Raw genomic sequence first — 21,180 nt, 5'->3', positions numbered from 1 at the left:
ATCTCCAGTTAATCTAGTTTAGCATTCAAATGATTAAAAATGATACCGATAACAAATCTTTCTTTTAGAATATTAAACACCATCCTAATCCTAATTACTTAAGATCTAGTCCTTAGGATCATTCTAAGTTTTTTATTGAAACATCATAAAATTGCATACACCTGGTTGTCTTCCTTATGTTCATCCCTAAAATCACTTTCTTCATGTATTTCAGCCAAATAAATACTTAAACTTAACTATTCTGTTGCAATTTAATATGACAAATATAGAATCGAAAGGAATATAGAACTTCGTGTGTTCTGGTGTTCTTTATCTACTAAATTTGCTTCATTTTATTTTCATCTAACATTTTCTACTGAAAATTCTGGTATTTATACAACTCTCTTTTCTTTTGATTTTTTTTCTTCCCTTTTGTTTGATTACACCTTTGTTCAATATTATGCTTTGTGCCATTATTGAAAGAATGCCATTAGGAGCTAGAAGGAGATATGCATTCTATAGCTGCTAAGGTAGAAGAGTTCATCCCCTTTCTAACTCTTCTGACCATTTCCTCCATAATGATAACTAATTTGTGGATTAGATGCAACCTGCTTTTCTAAATGCAGAAGGTCAGAAAGAAAAATGATCTGAGCCTATTTCTTTTGTCATTGGTATTAGATATTTTTCTTTCCTTGTTATAGTAGGAAACACATCTCTCATGATATAGCCTATTCTGTGTTCACACCAGAACAAATAAATACTCTTATGCCAGGAAAATGATAAGTGATTAAATACTTAGTATTAAAAGACTGACATAAGCAATTTTCAAAGCCCTTTTTAAAAAGGAAAAAAAAATTTAAATTTTATGTAATTGAAAATATCTATTTTATTATCTAAGATCATATGTATTAATTCACAATAAATAATTCTCTTCTTAGCTCTAGTTATTGGAGGTATCTCCTTCCATTACTATCTATTCTTTTTTAAAAATCCCATAACTTTTATCCTTAAGATCCATTTGGATCTTATCTATAAATCATTTTCTAATCACAAATGTCCTTTTATGCTACTTATATTGAAGTCACTACTGAAGCATCTTTATATTACTTTTTAGATTACCTACAATTTTGATGCTTCTATGAAAGTCAAGGACCATTAATTTAAAAAAAATATTTCTTCCAATTACATGTAAAAACAATTTTTAACATTTATTGTTTGTTTTTTAAAATTTGAGATGTCAAAAAAACCCAATCCCCCCCAAACCTTTGTGAGCTACCTTAGAAAGTTTTTGAGATTTTCCTCTTCTCATAAGAAGCCTATAAAATTACTTTTGTTTCAACAACAACAACATCTCATTGAAATGATAAATATAATATAATAGTATATATTGTAATAAAATAATACATTTCAAATATTTTAAATCAAAAGATACTATGGTAAATATGGCTCATTGGGATGGGAATGTATATCAATTTAAAAACTCTAGAGCCAAAGAAAACTTCAAACAAATTAACTTTCATGAAGATTGATTTTTGCATGATAATATAATTTTACCAATCATTCCAAGGGAGGATGAATAAGAGAAAGAATAAAAACAACCTTTGTGGTTCATTCATCTTTAATCTCATGAGCAATAGTGAAACCAAGATGAACTTAGTCTAAAGTTTTATTTTTTGAAATTTGAAAGTAAAATAAATTGTAAAAATAGTTGAGGGAACTTAGACCTCTGTCAACCACTAAATTGGATTATTTTTATCAATCTGAAGAATTACCACATGACCAATCATGAAGGTATCCCAAAGTGAATATAATTGAAGCTTTAGTATTGTTATATGAGCAGAGTCAAAGAATATATTATTTTTCAGAAAATCCCCTCTAATAGTTATGAAACATCGAATACTTTGTTTTTCTACCCAGTAATTTGTATATGATGAGAAAATTGAATTTGAAAGGCTTAAAAAAATCAATATCTCATCCTAGGTATTTAAATGATTTGGATATTTGGAAATACATTGGCAGTTTTTCCCCAGTTTTTTTTTTCTCTCTAGATGTCAAGATGACTGACATCATGGAGTTAAAGTTTAAAATGCCATTTTTTGTGGTAATTTAGAGCTGAAAAATTTCTTAACCTTAGTCAGGGACTTCAGAATTACATGTTTAACAATATAGTGGACTAGACTTTTTTTCATTCCCATGACCTCTCAAACCTTTTTAAAACAGAAATTATGTACCAAAGATCAAGAAACTTTAGCTGTCCCTATGGTCTAAAGTGTCAGACTTTAAATAGAAATAGATCCCTGTGAATTGCATGAAATTATGAAGACCAAAATGAGCAGAACCAAAAGAACACTATATACAGTAACAGAAACATTATTTTAGGAATGACTATGAATGAATAAGTTATTTTGTCTATTATAAATATCCTAATTAGGGTTAAAAAACACATGAAGAAAGATGCTATCTGCATCCAGAGAGAAAAAACCCCATTGATAAATAGAAGTATATAGAGATTAATTTTATATACATACATCTATTTGTGCCTAATTATAGCCATTTCTAGGGTGGGGGGGAAGGAAGAAAAAAATAAATTTACATGATAATTTTATTGCATATTTGAAAGGAATAGATTTGTAGTTTCATGTACAATTATCCTTTTTATTGTACCATATTAAAGAAATGCTTGTTTTATTCCATAAATTAACAATTTAACAATTATGGAAATTAACAATTATGGAAAAATAAAAAGTAAAACAAATAAAAAGGGTGTAACTTCAGGGCAAGCTCTACAAGGCAGTGATGAAAGCTAACTGGAAGGAAAGTCTATTCTCAGAAGTTTTGATTTCACAAGGAATACAAGGAATTCAAAGATATAAAGAAGATAAGGATTATGAACCTGAGAAAGAAGGGAGATAGAGAATATGAGTGATGAAAAGTGTAAGAGAGAAATCCTCTATTGAAATGGAAGCAAAAGACGAAGAATTTTAAAAACTGATGAAAAGTACTAGTTGAAAAAGAGAAGAAGAGAGAATCTAATTGACTAAAACAGAAAAGGGGGAGGGAATAATTAAATAACCAGATAAAATTAGGAAAGGAAAAGGAATCAATAAGCAAATGCCCAAAGAGAAAAGGTTGACAAATGGTTTGGAAAAATCAGATGAAGAAAAGAGTCAGTGGGAACAAGGCCAGCTAATAAAAGTGTAAGCTAAAGTAACTAAACAAACATAGTACTGTATTTACAGAAAGGAAAAATAATAATTTGAAAAATTCAGTATTAGAGCCAATTGGAGAAAAATATAACTTTCATATTTCTAATTGTGTCTTGATTAAACAATCCAATTAGGGAAATGAGTTACAGATTGAGAAAAAAATAAACCCTACACTCAGTTGCCTACAAGATATTCATTTAAAAAACAAAAACATACACACACAAAATAGAAAATATTTTTTATTGTGAATCATATAAATTCAAAAAAGTAGGAGTTAAAATCTTGTTATCTGACAAAGCAAAAACATTAAAAATATAAAAAAGTTTAAACAAAGAAGGTATATCATGCTAAAAGGCACCATAGACAACAAATCAATATCAATATTCAACTTACATGCTCCAAATGCCTCTGTATCTAAACTCATAAAGGAAACATTAGCTGAAATACAAAAAAAATTGATCATAATATAAAAATGATTGGAGGCTTCAATATTCCTTTCTCAGTTTTGGATAAGTCTAACAAAAAGATAAAATGAAAAGAAAAATATGGAACTGAACAAATTTCTAGAGAAACTAGAGCTAAAAATCTTAGAGCATCTTCTAAATAGGATTGCAAAGGAATACGCATATTTCTTAGCACTACAGAGAAATTTTATAAAAAGGTTTCAGACAACTGTAAAAATACATAAATAGCACATCCTTTACTGATAATAAGCAGTTATTCAAGGACAACAAACAAAAAATATAGACTCAAATAGAGATTTAACAATGAAATACCAGATAATGTATGGATCAACATACAAATCATAGGAACAATTCATAATTATATGAAGAAAATGATAGGACAACATTCCAGAATTTCTGTGATACAGCTAAAATAGACCTTAGGGGAAAATCAAATCATTATGAACATACATAAAGAAAATAGAAAAAAATAGAAGTCTTTAAAAAAATTAGAAAAATAAAAAAAAATGAACTGAATATGCATTTTAAAATTTAGAAAATTTTGTCTGGTCCTTTCATTCTTTAATTTTTATGCCTTTCCAAGAAGATTTTGGGGAATGTCTTCTCCACAGTTTCCTCGATATGCAACTGCCATGTATCATAACTTTGCTTTGGGCTTAGTCATGCTATTGCTTTGCTAATCTGTTTTAATGCTGTATAGTAGGTGGTTAGATGACAGGTTGCATTTGTCAGACAACTACATATAGAGTTGAATGTTCTATGGAACCAATCTTATAGACTTGAGAGAAACATGGATATTATCTGCTGATGTGGATGAAGCTATTATGATTCGAGGTCTAGCAAAACTTTTCCATTCTGACCTATTCTAAATCAATGCAAATAAAAATGAAGCAGAGAGAGGCTTTCTTTGCAGTTTGACAAGTGACTGGCATACTGAGTCCTTGAAGGAAAAAAAAAACTATGATTCAATATCTATATTATTATGGAAACTGACCACTTCTTATGATAATCTTTAGTACTAGAATTGTCTATGGAAGTTTTCTGAATAATAGTGTCTTTTTTGGGGGGGGCGGTTTCAGGAAGCATTATCAGTGGTGAGTGAGGATCAATCATTATTTGAGTGTGCCTACGGAGCTCCACACCTTGCTAAGACTGAGATGACTGCATCCTCCTCCAGTGAATATGGACAGACTTCTAAGATGAGTCCACGTATCCCTCAGCAGGACTGGCTACCACAACCCCCATCCAGGGTTACTATCAAGATGGAATGTAACTCTAGTCAAGTAAATGGGACAAGGTAAGGGAATTATGGCATCAGTTTTCCTTTTTAAAATATAATTTGAAATAAAATTGTCAGAAACAATATAAGAATCATGTTTTTCTTCAAAGTTTCAAAAGGAAAATTGAGCATTAATGTTGAATTACTTGGAGAAAATAATTTTTTTTGGTTTGGACAGACAGTAGAGTTTAGTAATAGATTAAATGAAAGCTTTTTCTCAAAACAAAGAATTTAGAAGAATTTATGCTCACATGCAAGAGATTTTATCTTTGAATTTTTTATTGTCTGGAAATTTATAGTGAAAATGTTTTTATACATAAAGAAATCTACTGGTCAGACAGATAAATTGTATATACAGTATACAAGTATATGTTGTATATTTAGACTGTTCCAACTATGAAAATGAGACTTAATTCTGTTATTTACTTTTGCTTGTAACAAAGCATGAATTTTTCATATTTTGTGAAATACTATTAAATATGTAACTGTTCCAAAAAATTGAATATTTTTATCTGAGCCTGACAAAATTTTAGGAAAATGAAAGAAACTGAAGTGATATTATATTTCTTTTAGAAAAACAAAATAAAATAGAAAAGGATCAATAAGGAGTATGATTTTAAAATTGTTAGTTCATTGAAGATTTATAAGGACATTTTTATGGATGTAAAAACCAAGTTATTTTAAAATATAATAAATGTCACAAATCATTATTTCCCTTATTGGTTCCTAAGTCATACTTTTTCTGAGGATGTGTGGACTAATGAGGTTTCATGCACTTGTGTTATCCACAAACATTTATTAATTGCTAATGTATAATAGGCATTATTCTGATTTCTGGGTAAACAAAAACAATGAATGAAAAAGTCTCTATTCTCAAGAAGTTTACATTCCCAAAGTGGAGACATAAAGCATAAACAAAGATACATAACAGCATATATATGAAGAGAAACTACAAAGTAGTTTTAGAAGGAGGGTGTGATTAGGTGAAGGTATCAGGAAAGGTTTGAAGTGGAATATAGTGATTCTATTGCATATTGAATAAAGTGGGAGATTTTATAAGGTAGTGATGAAGTGGAAGTACATGTCAGTAAATACAAAGTAATTGAGATGGAGATCAAATTTTACGTGTGAGGAACAGAGTTTAGCTAGATTGTAGAGTGTATAGAGTGGAATAATGTGCAGCGAGATTGGAAAGACAGAGTCAGGACCTGGCTAAAAGCTAAGCAGAGGAGTTTATATTTTATTTAAAAAGCTATAGTAAGTTATTGGAATTAACTAGGCACAGGAGTGATATGCACTTAAGAAAAATATTTCTTTTCATCTGTGAATAGTATAGATTAGAATGGTGAAACACTGAAGCATGGAGATCAGTTAATAGGGCCTAGCAATAATCTAGGTGGAAATAAGAGCCTACATAAGGTGCTAACTGTGTATGAGTTTTGTGCATGAGTAAATGTGGAAGCCAATAAAAGTGTAAGATTTGCCAAATGATCGGATATGATATGCAATGTAAGGAAAAGGAGTAAGAGATTAAACCTAGGAGAAAAATCCATCTTTGATGGATATGGGTTAATTTGATGGAGAGAAAGTTTTGAGCAAAAAATAATAAATTTTGGATGTGGTGAGCTTGAGATGTCTTTGGAAATCTAATTTGCAATGTATAATAGACAATCAATAATGAAAGAGTGAAATTAAGTGGACAGATTGAGACTGGATATATAGAATAGAAAAGTCAATCTATAGAAGCTAATAAGATCACTGAGAGTGGAGAGAGAGAGAACAGGAATCTTGGCACAGGTAAGGTATACTCAATTAGGAGATGTCACATGATAATGAACTGGTAAAATATACTGATAAGGAGCAATTGGAGGAGGAAAACTATGAAAAAGTAGCCTCACAAAAATTTGGTGAAGAGAGTACCCGTGGAGAAGATAGTCTACACAAGTGGTTCAGGAAGAATAAGGGGTGAAAAAAGAATCAAATTTAGGAATTAGCTCAAAAGTAACTTTTGAAAAAAAAAGTAAAACTATTACAAAGGAAGTTGGAAGATCTAGGATCTATAACTTCTATGAAGCCAATTCATGTCTGAATAATTTATTCACATAGAATGTGAATGTTATCCATTTACACTGTGCAACATTGTGATTCAATTCATATAGAAAAAAAACATTCTAAGGGTTTCTTTAGTGAAAACATACCAAAAGGACCCTGAAATGAAATATCCCTTGATATAAACTCTGAGATTAGTGTTATAATGAAATTCAAGTTTACTAAACTTTCTAAAGGTAGTTTTGAAGGTAGTCAGTCTCCATAAAACAGTTAAGGTTCTCTTACAAATATGAAAGAATTCTTCACTTAATTATATTCTCTTTGGGTCCATCTTCTTTCCTTTCTCTGTGAAGGGTTGGGATAGAATTTTACAAATATTATCAGGAAACTGAGGTCGGGTACTATGTCAGGTCCTCGGACTTAAGTGAAAGATTTTAAATAAATAAAATACCTGGAGAACTTTTCTAAAGAATTGATTTCTGTCTTTCTTTAATATTAATCAAAACAAAAAACTGGATGAAGAATAGGGGCATAACATGTAAGAGGCTTGAAGGTGAAAAAGATGCTAAGTATCATCATTTATTCCAAATTCTTGCTTTAATTTATTCATTTTTTCTTCCTTCGATTATTTATTTATTTAACTAGTTGCAACTTTATTGGTTTGTAAATACACCAATATAAAAAGAACAAGTTCTCACCAACTCATCTATCTCTCTGTCTGTTCTACTCTTACTATAAGAGAAGGGCCACAGACAAGGTGAGAGAGTGCCAGGGGCTCACTTTACAAAACTGGGGAAAAGGAAAAATAGGTCAGTCAATAAACAATTATAAAGTTCCTACAATATGGTAGGCATTGTGTTAAATATTGGATACATAAAGATACAAGACAGTTCCTACTCTTAAGGAGCTCATAATCTAATGGGAGAAACAAAATATAAGCAACTAGTATGTGTGATCAAATTTTATAAAGGACAAATTTGAGCTAATCAACAAAGGAAAGGTGCAAGCATTAAGGAGTATCAGGAAAGGCTTTCATAGAAAGAAAGTAAGATTTTACCAGGATCTGAACAAACCCAGAGAAGTCAGGGAGTAGAGAAGAGGAAAAGACTTTGCTGTAAGGAAAATATCTTGAGAATAATCTATTTACCCTCAACTTGATGCTACCAAGATGTCTGAGTTGAAGTCCAGATCTTCAACTAGTTTCTATAGTTTTTTTTTAATTCCAAAGGAGGAAAGTCAAGTGGAGAGGGGAAAGTTAGAAAGGAACAATGACTCCTGCAATCTGGTTCCACCCAGTGTCTAACCCCATGTTCTTCACTGGGGTAGGACCCCAACTCATGCAATGAATGAAAAAGGAAAATCCTGACAACTACCTTTGTCCAGGGAGAAAATATTCAGAAGTTTAGATGCCTAAGACTGACAAAAAGTGTCAAGGAGAGGTGCTAAAAGCATCTAGCACTAGCAGAAAGATAGCCCTTAACTAACAATATTTACTCACATCCTACTACTCTCTCCTTTCCTCTTTTTTAGTTGTTTTAGACAATCACAGACAGCAGCAGTGTTCAGTGAGGCTTTGATCTCCAAGTGGAATCTCCTTAAACTTCCGTGGATCCAGACATCTTATTTTCTACTAAACTCCCTTTCTTCTTTACCAAGAATCACTTTTGTCTCTTCCCACCTGAGAGCTATACCAAGACTTATAAAAATATAAGGTCCATGGTTGTCAAGGGCATTTCTTGGTCCTATTTCAGTTGTATTTGAATCATCTACTAGACAGCCACTAGTTGATCCTTGTGCTATCAGATACAGAGTTCTGGATCTCCTTGGTCTTGAAGTTCAAGCCCAAATAGCTAAAATTTCAATTTAACCACTTCTGGCATGATGGTTCATGCAAATTAGCATGAGGGGGGTTCCTAGGAGAAAGGAGACTTGAAGGAAAGTTTAGAATTTTCCCTGTAATTTTCCCCTGGGAGCAGGATCAGGCCTCGGAGCCCATAGCCCTGCACTCTAGTCTTAGGGTCCAATAGGAAGGATAAAAGGTAATGATGAGATGTGAATAATAGGCATGTAGCATAATGACATTTCACAAGATGAGTTTCCTAGGGAAGGAAGGTTTGATGGCGAGTTCCAAAGAAGTTCAAAAGCAGTGCAGCTGGTGGGAAATGGTAAGGTTACTGTAGTCACAAGATTTTATCACATATGATTGGGCTCTAATATCTTAAAAACTGAGAACTTTGTTATTCTTTTATGAAGTATGACCACTTATATTATTGAGCCAGAAGAGAACATCATATGGATGAATAAAAATTTGTCACACCCTCATAAGGCTTTCAATAGCTTGAGTGTTTGCAGGAGCTAAAATAAGAGGCAATAGTAAGGGAAGAGTCTAGCTCTTCCCCTTTTTCCTTTCCCTCCCAAATCCAGGCTCTTCCATGAGTATGGTAATAAATCTTCATGCCCAGAAGGAGACACCCCATAAGAGTTGATGGAACAGAGACAGACAGTGTGTGTATATAAAGTGGCAGTCACTTGAAGCTAGGGAGTTCATATGTTTCTTGGCTACATATCTAAACATGAACTCATTAGCTGAGAAGCCCACAGTAATGATGGAAAAGCCCTTGATATTTCACAGTACTGGAGCTTTCACTGCACATGCTCTGTGTTGTATTCTCAGACACTGTATGTTAGCAGGGAAATTTATCCCAGGTTTAGAGAGATTTTTTTTTAAAGATATTAGTTTTTACAAAACCATCTTAGTAAAATGGCTTTTTGGGGGGCATTTGTTGCTCTATTATAAGATGACTATTACTAGGAAGACTATTAGTGAAAACGTCTAAGTTATAGTAGTAGGAACTTGGACCCCTACGATACCCCAGAATTGGAGGTTGGAGTTTCTCCATAAGTTCCAGCTGCAAGCTTGTGAATTAGAGATAAATTAATAGATTCAATTAAAAGAGAAAAATAGGGAAACCATACTATATATCAGCCATATTAATCAATATTGTTTTAGACTATTTAAAACAACTAGGTAGTATAAAACTGGAATATTGCTGTGGTGTAGAAAATGATAAATTGGTAGATTTAGAAAAAATAAAGACTTAGATTTATGAAGGATGGTATTATCCACCTTTAGAGAAACAGAGGACAAACAAGTATAGTATGGCTTTACATATGGGTATATGGGTATGATTATAGATATCTATGTATATGTATGTGTATACACACACACACATACACACACATATATATAATATACCTATACCTACATATATACACACACGCACACTTAATTGTAGCCTGTAGGGAAGCAGATGGGGGAAGGACAGAGGAATAAAGTAAAAAGTATATTGCAGAGAACAAAAAAAAAAATTATAAGGAAGCAAAGAAGAGGCGGGCAGCTTTGAACACAGTGTGTAGAACTTATCATATAGACTTTCTTGAAATGGAAGTTTATTGTTTCATGTTTTGAATTCTCTCTTTTATTCTTCTATGCACATAGCAATTTTTAAGAATTTCTATTTTCTATTTTTAAAAATAATTTTAAAAAGAAATAAATACAAATTGGGGACACATAGCTTAGGAGCAATTATTACATTATGGATTTTATGACCTATGGTAGCTGTAAGACAAGTGATTAAAATCTTAACATCTTTCTCATTCAGAAAGTACTACCTATATTTAAATGTTTTTGTAGTGGATTTTTTTTTTTTTTTGCTATATTAGATTAGACACAGGGCCTTTAGGTGCTTCAGTCTGCTGTTTATAAAATGAATCCTTAACAGGTACTAACTTTTCTTAGCAATGATGTCATGAGATGGTTTGGAAGTTTTGTAAATTGCTGTTAAAAAGAGTTAAACAATGATGGCAGAGCTCTTTACTGTTCTTGATAGTAACTTTCTTCAAAGGAAGTTCGTATAGAAAATTTTTTTGAAATGCAATGAGAAATAAATATGCATCAATTTTCCCAGCTATCAGCTTAGTGGTATTTCCTGTACAGAACAAAATTTATTATTTGGGTTTCTTGAACAATAGGTTTCCTTAAAGCCAAATGACTCCTAAGAACAAAAACTAGATTAGATTTGGGGTTTTTTGTCATTTGGTTTTTTTTGGTGCTCTTCCTTGTCAGTCAGTCAATAGGCATTTATTAAGTCAGGGGCAGGCACTATGCTAGGTGCTATTTACTTTATAAAGAGATAGACATTAAGAAAGCATTCTTTGTACTCTGAGTTTTAAAACTCACAAATATGAAAGCTGAATGGTTTGGAAAGAACCCTATTTCCCAACCAACTAGTATTGTACAACTTTAAGCTTACTGGGGTTACAAATACATAAAATAAAATGCATTTGGTAAAAAGTAAGTAATTATCATTTGATACATTTTTCATAAGAATAATAAAATAAGAAGGGAGAAAGTATCTATATTATAGGCCAACTGGGAAGGTGCTATGGCTACGACTTGAATACCATCATGTTTGACTTTCAAATTCATTACATCTGCAATCCAATTGTAATTTGTATATAAGACAAATGGTCATTTCATACTAGTATCAAGCTTATAAGTCCAATGATATAAACTGGAAAAGACATTTAAGGTCCATTGAGTTTAAATCTTTGATTTTATTTAATTTTTTAAATTCAAAGATAAAATTATTAATGATTTAGAGCATTTTTCATATAACTATTGAAAGCTTGGATTTTTTTTTTCTAAAAACTGTCCATTCTTTTCCTTTAGCCATTTATCAGTTAAAGAATATTGCTTTATTCTTATAAATTTGAATCAATTTCTTACATATTTTAGAAATGAGAGCTTTAATAGAGAAACTTGCTACAAAAATATTTCCCCAATTTCCTGCTTCTCTTCTAATTTTAGTTGCATTTGGTTTTGTTTGTGCAAAAACTTTCAACACCTCATACAACAGAGAGGCTGACTTGCCCAATATCATAAAGGTAGAATTTCATCTTATGTCCTCTAACTCTAAATCCAGCATGGCCTTTTCGATAGCACTCAGAGATCTGTGACATCAGAGATTTAAAGCTCAAATATACTTAGGAGCCATGTTGCATACTCTACTCCCAACATTTTTATAGATGAAGAAACTGATAACCAGGGAAATTGCATCAAATGTAGACATAGCATCAAAGATAGAATTTGAACTCAGATCCTGTCCTCAGTTTTATTTGTACATAGTTGTTTGCACATTAACTCCCCAAAAGTCTACGAGTTCCTTGAGATGAAGAATCATTTTTTAAAATTTCTAGCACTTAGCCCAGTTTTGGGAACATAATAGGCACAAATATTTGTTGACAACTTTATTTGTTTGTACTATTTTGTCTCCAATTAGCAGATAGTGAATATGAAATTGGAAAGAAGTTTAAATTCTAGGTGTAGAAGAATATTAACAAGGTAAAAATAAGCAGGTAGCCCAAAGTTACATATTTAAGATTTCTGTTTGCACCTGGAGAGTCAATATAAATCACAGCTGAGTTTAACTCTGCTCAAGGGAAAACATCTGAAATAATTTTCCTGCTACTTCTAGTCTAGAATCTTGGTGATTCAGAAATAAAACAGAACAGAAACCCTGTGCACAATTGCCTTCTTGTTTTGAATACTTTGAGGGGAAAAAAGTCGCTTTTACTTTTATTTTCTTACATGTGTGTGGCTGTATTTTCTCCTTTCCTCTATCCCAAATGCTATTGAGTAAACCTAAACATTAACTTGTAGGATTCTAATGAAGAAATACTGCTGAACTGATGATAGATTTGTCCCTTGGTTGATATTAAGGCTAGAGACTCATCTCATCTTCTCTGTCACTAACAGGAGCTCTTTGTTTAAACAAGCTTCATCCCACAACGGCTTATTTACAATATTATTCTCATAAGTTATTAGCTAGACACCATTTAGCTAAAGCCAGAGAGGCCATCAATCTATACAAATTCTATCCTTCACTTTGCATCTTGGTTTACTCAAAGTTCAGATCTGGTGTGAATGTGACTTTTCTGTAGAAGTATCCTACCCATATCTCATGTCTAATTGCTCAACATTGACTCTGACTTCCCAAGAAAAATTCTTAATTACAATAATGTTATTTTTGGCACTGGTCCAGGAGATTCTCAGAGAAGTGAGGAAAGTTAAAAAAAAGTCAATGTATAAATACAAATGAGGTACAGAACAATTTTGTTCACACATAGAAAAGGAACTTTGAAGCATAAAAAGTTATAGAATGTATAAAAATGTGGCACCATTGATTTTGTCACCTTCAAAAGCCTGAATCAATTTAATAGAACTAGGTGTGAACAGGTTGGCACACCTTCTTGAATCAGTCACAGGCACTGAATGAAAACCAGTTTGTATACTCTAAAGACTTTCTATTTAAAAAGAAAAGAAAGAAATTATTTCAAAAACATCATGATATTCTGTGAACCTAGCAGGTAGAAAGAGTAGGAATATAAGAATTGAATCAGAAAGATCCAACAGACCAGGGCCAATCAATGAAAAAGAAAAAGAGGAGAGAACTAAGCTCTGTTAGGGAAGAGAGATCCTGAGAAGAGCTGTCAGCTCAGCAAAAATCTATGCCTTTTCCTTATTGGAAATACTGATGAGATTAGATTCAGGGAACCAAATGATGAGATTAAGGTTCCTGGTGATCAGGAATTAGATGATAAGATTAGTGGCAGCTTCGGGGTTCAGGGAACCAAATGAAGAGGTTTGGTTCCCCTAAACCCCCTTAGGATTGATTCAAGATAGGGAGTTGTGGGAACCCCCTTCTGGCAGTGCAGAGGTCCTTTGTAAAGGAATTCATAAACCCGAAAAGCCAGACTGATAAAAAGAAGTTTATTATTGACACTGGGAAGACAGCCTCTGCTATGAATGAATAGAAAGGCTGAATTCCTTAGTAGCAATGTCCTGACAGGAGAATAAAGTAGTGAAGGAGTCCTGGCAGAGAAGTAAAGTTTCTAGAAGAGAAATCCTGACAGAGAGATATAAAGTCTCATTAGGGAAATAGGTGAGGATAAAGAGAGGGTAACGCTGAAGGAGAATATTCCAGTGGGCAAAGGCTGCTGTGCCAGGAATAGAGAGAGGTTCCTTGGCATGGCATATTAGCTCCTCTGCCAGGAGTGAGTTCCAAGTTGGCTCTTTTTGTCTACAAGCTGGGTTTCAGCTTGAGCTGGAATTGAATAGAAAATCTTCAATTGAATAGGGTTGGAATTCTCCAGGTTAGGACTCAATCAGCCCCACCTAGAAAACAGAATGAAGCCATTTGTTCTCAGGTGGGGTCTTTACAGTGGCAGGATTCAAAGAAAAGTCTTCTTGAAGGAACTTTACAGTTTTGGGGCTCCCTTTGTCAATACCATAATATTTTATATATAGTTCTAGATCTAAGAAATAAAATAACTTTCCCTTACTGGTCTAGAATTATGATGATCCTGAAATAAAACTGAATAGAACCTTTTTTTTTTTTTTTTTACTTTAATTACAACAGTTTATGAGTACTTCATCTTTAGCATATGTGCTAAGTGGCACAGTGGACAGAATGCTGCTCTGGAGTGAGGAAGACCTGAAATTAAATCGGAACATTTAATACCTCTGTGACTCTGGGCAAGTCATTTAATCTTGTTTACCTCAGTTTCCTCATCTGCAAAATGAGTTGGATAAGGAAATGGCAAAACAGTTGAGTATCTTTGCCAAGAAAGTCCCAAATGAGGTTACAAAAAGTCAGACACGACAAAAATGTCAACAACAGGAATAAACAAATAGTATCAAGAAAGTAATTTATATAGTATCTAAAATGTTATAAAGAAACATAATTTTGAAAGACAAGAATTCTGATCAATGCAATGACTAGTCACAAAGACTAATGATGAAACATGCCTCTCCCCTCATAGGAGGGATTATTATTATCAATAATTGCACAGGATATTTTTTCTCTCCTGGTTTACCGCCATGTAGTAGAGGGGCTTGTATAATTCAATGATACTATGAACTATGCTATGGAGGCTTACTCAAGAAGGACAGGCATTACATATATTTCAGTTTTGTCTCAGCTGGGTAAAGAATTGTTGATCACACACAAAGTATACATATATATATATATATATATATATATATATATATATATATAAAATAGAAACACATTAAACTAAAGAGTGAAACATTTAGAGACAAAAAAGAGAGAGTAATGTATAGGACGGGATAAAATTGTAAAAAGAATATTCAAAATGAACTTCTGTTTTGGAGGATGGATCATAAAACATATTGGATCAGATAACATTTATTAAGGGTTAATTCTGTCCCAGGCATCTACTGAACACTGAAAATGTAAAGACTGAGAATTTAAGACAGCCCTTAGATTCATTGATCTTACAAAGACAAAACATAGAGTGCCTGAAAGAGTTAGGGAAGAGGGAACCCACTTAGGGTCAAGTCAGCTAATGTATAGGTTGAGTACAGCGATAGTGAGCTGATGTCAATTGAGCAGTGTGGCTGGGACTTTTCATGATCTGGCATTTCCTGGCATAAAGTCACCAATCATCCATAGATCTCAGAGTGGAGTCATTTTCAGTGAGGAAACCAGTTGGCATAAAGGTTGAGATGAAGAGAATAAAAAGAAAAGGGTAAGGTAAGAACCAGCTGTGTGGATCTGGTCTAGTGAATAAGAGAGGAGGATGAAACTGCTTCAATTGTATATCACTAATGTTAATTACATTCCTTCTCTTTCATTACATTCTTGTTGTAAATAAGGGTATGGAAACAAAGTGAGGAAAATTCTAAAAAGTTACAATGGAAGGAAACTAACAATTGCAGCAGGATAAGGAAAAGGAAAAGAATAGCAGAATTCAACATAATGTTTACAAGAAACATTAAACAAAGTTAGCATAAGGTTTAATACAGTTAAAATGATGGATTGGTGCAGCTTTATTATGGTTCAGAAGAAACTAAAAACCAGAGATTAAAAATCATAATCTCTATTAAGGCAAAAGCAAAAAGAGATAACATTAAAAGAGATAAAAAAGGAAACTATATTTTGTTTCAAGGCAATATTGTTAAAGAAATAATAAAGAAATAAAGAAACAGCATCTAAATTTTTAAACTGAAAGTTAACTGAATTATAAGGAAAAACAGCACAGATAGCAATAATTTAATTTACACCACATGTACATGAAATAAAGGAAATTTTTAAAAACTACTTTACACTATTACATGCCAACAGACAATTAAAATGAAATCGATGAATATTTACAAATATATAAAATACCAATAAACAAAGAATTCATTAGCACAGAAATAAAACTCAGGATCAAGTGTATTTACATTCAAATAATACTTTTAAAATTATAAAAACTGTTTACAAAAAATAGGCAATGTATCTTGTAAACTTCCTTTTATTGTAATGCTGGAGAAAGTGAGGCAGGATAGAGATTAGAGAGCATTTAATAATTTATTAAATGGAAGAGATTTACTGAGACCAAATGGATCCATGGTTTGGTCCTAGGGCTGAATAAGACTATCATTCCAAGAATCCAGCAAACACTGAGAGTTCTCAACGACCTATATACATATGGCTCAGACTCAGGGGGTAGACTGAAGTGGGGAAGGAGTCAGGGTGCTGAGAGTGGGAACGGGACTCTGACAATCCAGTTCTGACAGGATGAGGGGGGGGGGCATGGCAGGAGGAACCCTAGAGATGGGCAGAGGCATCTTGATAAGATAGTATCTGACATTCTGGTAGCTTAGGATAGGGAGAGGCATTCTGATATTCTAAAACATAAGATCTTTTATCCTTATCAAATATTCTGATGAAGAAGGAGGGGAGGTTTTGCAGGACTGAGCTTTGAGAAGCAGGGAAACTAAATCAGGATAATTGGAGAAACTGAGTCAGAACACTAAAAGAGAATTGTGGCATAACATTATGATATCTAAATATCTCTTGATACCTAAATGGATAAGAGAAAAAGTGGAGAATCAGAAAACTCTAAGACTGCATCCCAAATAAATATTTATACAAAAATGTACAGCAAATATTTTTAAAAAGACAATAGAGCCACATATTAAAGAAGATTGCATCTTATGACTGGGTTGAATTTATGTCAGGCATTCAGGGTTAGTGCAATAAAGCAAACTATAAGCATAATAGACCATATTAACAACAACCCAATAAAAATCAAATTATTATATTGATAAAGCAAAACAGCATTCATCCCTGCTTTTAAAAAATAAAGGAGATAAACTCCAAATATTTTATCAAAACTTAGAGATACATGACAAAAAAAGTGAAAATGTGCTATTTAGGTATTTTTATATGCAGAGAAGGGAAGGAGCTTTAAAGGGAGATACAAATCAATGAGATCACTTTGAAACTGATATGCTGAATTTATTATGTATTTTTAAAATCCAAGTGGTATGTAATAAAGATTTACAGTTTAATTTATAATCCTTTCCCCATTATTCTTTTGAATGTGGAAATCTTCACTGTGTTTGGTGTTTATCAAATTCAAAATAACAAAAAAATTTTTTTAATTAAAAAATAAAAGGCAACCATTTGGAGGATGTGGCATTTGATTTGGGTTAAAGGATAAGTAGGAGTTGAACAATTTTAAGAAAAGAAGGAAGGATACTCTAAGCCTAAAGGACAGATTAAGCAAAAACACAAAGGAAAATATCTTGCATTTTCAAGCGACAAGTAATTTGTTTTGTCTAAGGATGAAATGCTGGGAGATTATTATGTAATCTGAAATATGGAAATTCTTTAATGCCAGATTAAGGAATTTGTTTAAGGAACCTCTAAAGTGCCATGACTGGGACTATAAGTAAAAAATTTCAGAGTGTCAATGGTGTGAAGAATGAAGTAAAGAGATAGTAAAAAGGTTTAAAAAGACTTATTAAAATGCTACTGTAAAAGTTTAGGCTATTGGTGAGAATCTATACTAAAATGATTGCTGACAAAAGATATATATATATATAAGAAATATTATCCCTGGTTTAAAGGGTCTATTGTATGGGACTCTGTTCCTTACTGACAGAGATTGATTGCTCATTGCTCTATCAATAGGGGGCAGATAGATCCACTTCTAATTTGGAATTTCCCATTCTCTGAAGAGAACAAAATGACCAGCTTATGCTTCAATATCCTGCTTCCCATCCTCTCAGAAATCAAAGTCTTTGGAGAAAAACTCTAGATATCTGATCTTGCCTGTGAGAGACATAGACAGAATCATGTGGATTATATAAGCAAAGAAAGAACCAAAAGGATTTGGAAATTAATTTGATATGAGAGGTGAGGGAGAAAAAAAGGTAAAAAATGACATCAACATTTAGGCTATTGTTTAAATAGAAGTTTTATTAATAAAATTGTTCAGAAGGAAGATTAAGTAATATTGGTAAAGATACTAAGCTTTGGTTTGAAAATGTTGATTTTAAGGTGATGGTTGGACATGTAGGTAGAAAAAATTTTAAACTTTTAGACATGTGGGTTTAGAGGTCAAGAAAGGTTAGATCTGTAGTCTTGGAGTTATAAATCTTCTGTATAGAAGAAATAACTGAAGTGTGGGAATGATTGAAATTGAGTTGAGGGAGTTTACAGTAAAATAATGAAATAGAGACAAATGCAAAAACATTTGTAATTCTCTTGATTTAAGGAGCTGAGAATAGGACAAGTTGGAAAAAGAGACAGAAAAATGAGGTAAGGAGGTAAGAGGTAGAAGATCCAAGGAAGTGTTATATTTGGAAAAGCAAGATAAAAAAGAATATTCAAAAGACAGGAATTATCAAGTATTTAAGATGCGTTAAAGATGTTAAGGGCTATTTTATTTGACAATCAGAAGGTTAATGATGATCTTTGAAAGAAAAGTTTCAATAAAAGTGAGGACAAAAGTCATATAACAAAATGTTGAGGATAAAGTGGGTGTTGATAAAGCAGAGATATTTTTTTCAAGGATATTGACAAAATATGGCAAAAGAATCAAAAGAAAGGTTTATTTATTTTGTTTATGTATTATGCATTCAGTTTGATGGAAAGGAATTAATGTAAAGAAAGTATGGAATTAATGCAAAGAAAGAAGATAAATGAACTTGGAGGAGCAATTACTGACTATATGGGAAAGGATGAGATTAAGAATGGAAGGGAAGGGAGATTAGTTTTGAAAGTTTGCTTTGAATTTCTTTTCAACAATTTTATGATTTTTGAATGACAACCTTTGAGTAGTGAACATTTTTTTTTGCCCTGGCAATTGGAAATATCTCTAATTTGATAGATGGTTTATGCATTTCTCATGACGGTGATACATATTGTCCTATAAAATGATTTAGGAGATTGTCAGATTATCTATATGATCTTTTAAAAGGAGATAGGCATTGTTTTGTTAGAAAAGAGTTTAGGCATATGATTACTGAGTACATGGGGATAAAGATTCTTTATACTTTCATTACTTTATGTTAAAAAGTTTGGGGTTTAGCAAAATATATTTTCATTTTACATTTAGACTTTAGCAAAATTCTAAATTCATTTTTCCCTTATTCTTCTTCCCTATTAATTTAAAGATTCCAAAGCATTATAAGAAAAATAGTCAATGTTCCTGATTCATTTACACTTAATTCTCATAAAGACTTTTTGAAATGAGTTATTTTATACCCATTAAATAATTTAGGATATATTTTTTAAGATTTGTGCTTAATTCTCTCTTGAACACAATCAGGATGCTAATGACATCTAGGAGGCTCAGTGGATAGAATATTGAAGTCATTACTAGCTGGGCAAATAGCAATCTCTTTGATCTTGATTTCGTCTTTTGCAATGTAAAGATAATAATAATAGCAACTAACTCACAGGCTATTATTAAAATACAATCTTCTCATTATATAAGATTAAGAAGCTTTTCTTCATTCCTTTCACATCTTGTACCTATAGCCATGATCCAATGTTTCAAAAACTTATGAAGCCACGATTAGTAGCCATACTCCTTTAATTGTTGTCTTAGTACAAAAGGATAATCAGAGAATGCAATCTAATGGAATTGCTATGAAGTTGGTCCTATGATTCTATATCTTTTTGAGCCATTTTTTTTCATGCTCCTTTTTGGGATAATATAAAAAAGCATAAATAGAACTCATAGGATTATAAATTAGGGGTAGAAGAAATAAGGAAATACTCCATCTTCATACCCATCTCCTTTGTTAAGAAGAAGCAGAACTATTATATTTTATTCATCATAAATTGAAATTAATAAGAAAACTAAGTTTGAGGCTAGATTTAGAACCTCCAATAGCTTTTAGAAATAGGAAGTAGATCTGTGATTTCACTAATATAGAAAATTCCAAATAAGAAAAATTCATCCACCAATATACATTAGAACCTTCTCTGCAACTTTCAGTCTTAGAGCATTACCTAGATTCCCAAGAGATTAAATGATTAGCCCAGGATTGAACAGCCACTATATATCCAAGGCAGGACTTAATGCAAGTCTTTCTAGTTTTGGGGTCAGTTCTCTATCCATAGTCACCATCTTACTGGTGGGTTTTTTTAAAACAATTTATAAGATATCTTGCTAAATGCTTATCAGCAAAAATAATGTTTGGCTAAAAAGAAAAAACTTCTATATGAGACTCAACCATTTTACTCCTAAATAAAAATTATCTTTATAAGCAATTAATGGCAAACTGCATAATTTTACTTTAAAAACACTAGCAAATAAAAATGATATTAGAAGTTCATCATTTAAAGCATATCAATTTTCTTAATGCAAAGATTTTAGTTGAGATATTTTTTGTTAAACATATATTTTAAGCTAAATGGATGGCTAATCCTTATCATCTGAAAATAGAACATATGGTTCAGATTGCTTAAAAGAGCTTTGACATGCCAAAGAAGATCATGCATAATAAAAATTTTCTTCTCAAGAAGCTTTCCCTGTTACTTGGTAACTTCAAACATTATCTTTATTAACAATGCATATTAGCAGATATGAGGGCAATTTTTAAATAACAATTTTTTAAATAATGCTCAGAATGCCAGTTTTTTCATTATAAAAGCTTGAATGTATGATTCTTTAAGGCATTCTATCTAAGTATCATTTTTCTGCATTTTATTTCTAGGCTCCATATGGATCATTCATTAATCTCTAGAGTATTGTGTGAGATTGTGATCTCTCTTAAATCAGAGAGTAATGAATAAACTGTGATGAAAATAATTTTATCCTTTAAAAAAGCTAT

General features: G+C 32.0%; 1 protein-coding gene across 7 annotated transcripts in view; it reads left to right on the top strand.

The window, feature by feature from the left end:
• The window catches only part of ERG (ETS transcription factor ERG), a 126,700-nt gene that overhangs the window by 57,410 nt on the left and 48,110 nt on the right, over positions 1–21,180 (top strand). For 6 of the 7 annotated variants that reach the window (XM_031959279.1, XM_023498849.2, XM_031959281.1 and 3 more), the window contains exon 2: positions 4,729–4,946. In XM_031959279.1, coding sequence (XP_031815139.1) covers positions 4,729–4,946 — 218 coding nt within the window. Of the gene's footprint in view, positions 1–4,728; positions 4,947–21,180 lie in introns of those variants that run through there. The other variant, XM_012544332.3, reaches the window with a different exon arrangement.

The sequence above is a fragment of the Sarcophilus harrisii genome, chromosome 3, assembly GCF_902635505.1.
Source record: "Sarcophilus harrisii chromosome 3, mSarHar1.11, whole genome shotgun sequence".
Classification (NCBI taxonomy): Eukaryota; Metazoa; Chordata; class Mammalia; order Dasyuromorphia; family Dasyuridae; genus Sarcophilus; species Sarcophilus harrisii.
The sequence above is the reverse complement of the archived record's forward strand: the minus strand, read 5'-3'. Positions and strand labels throughout refer to the sequence as shown.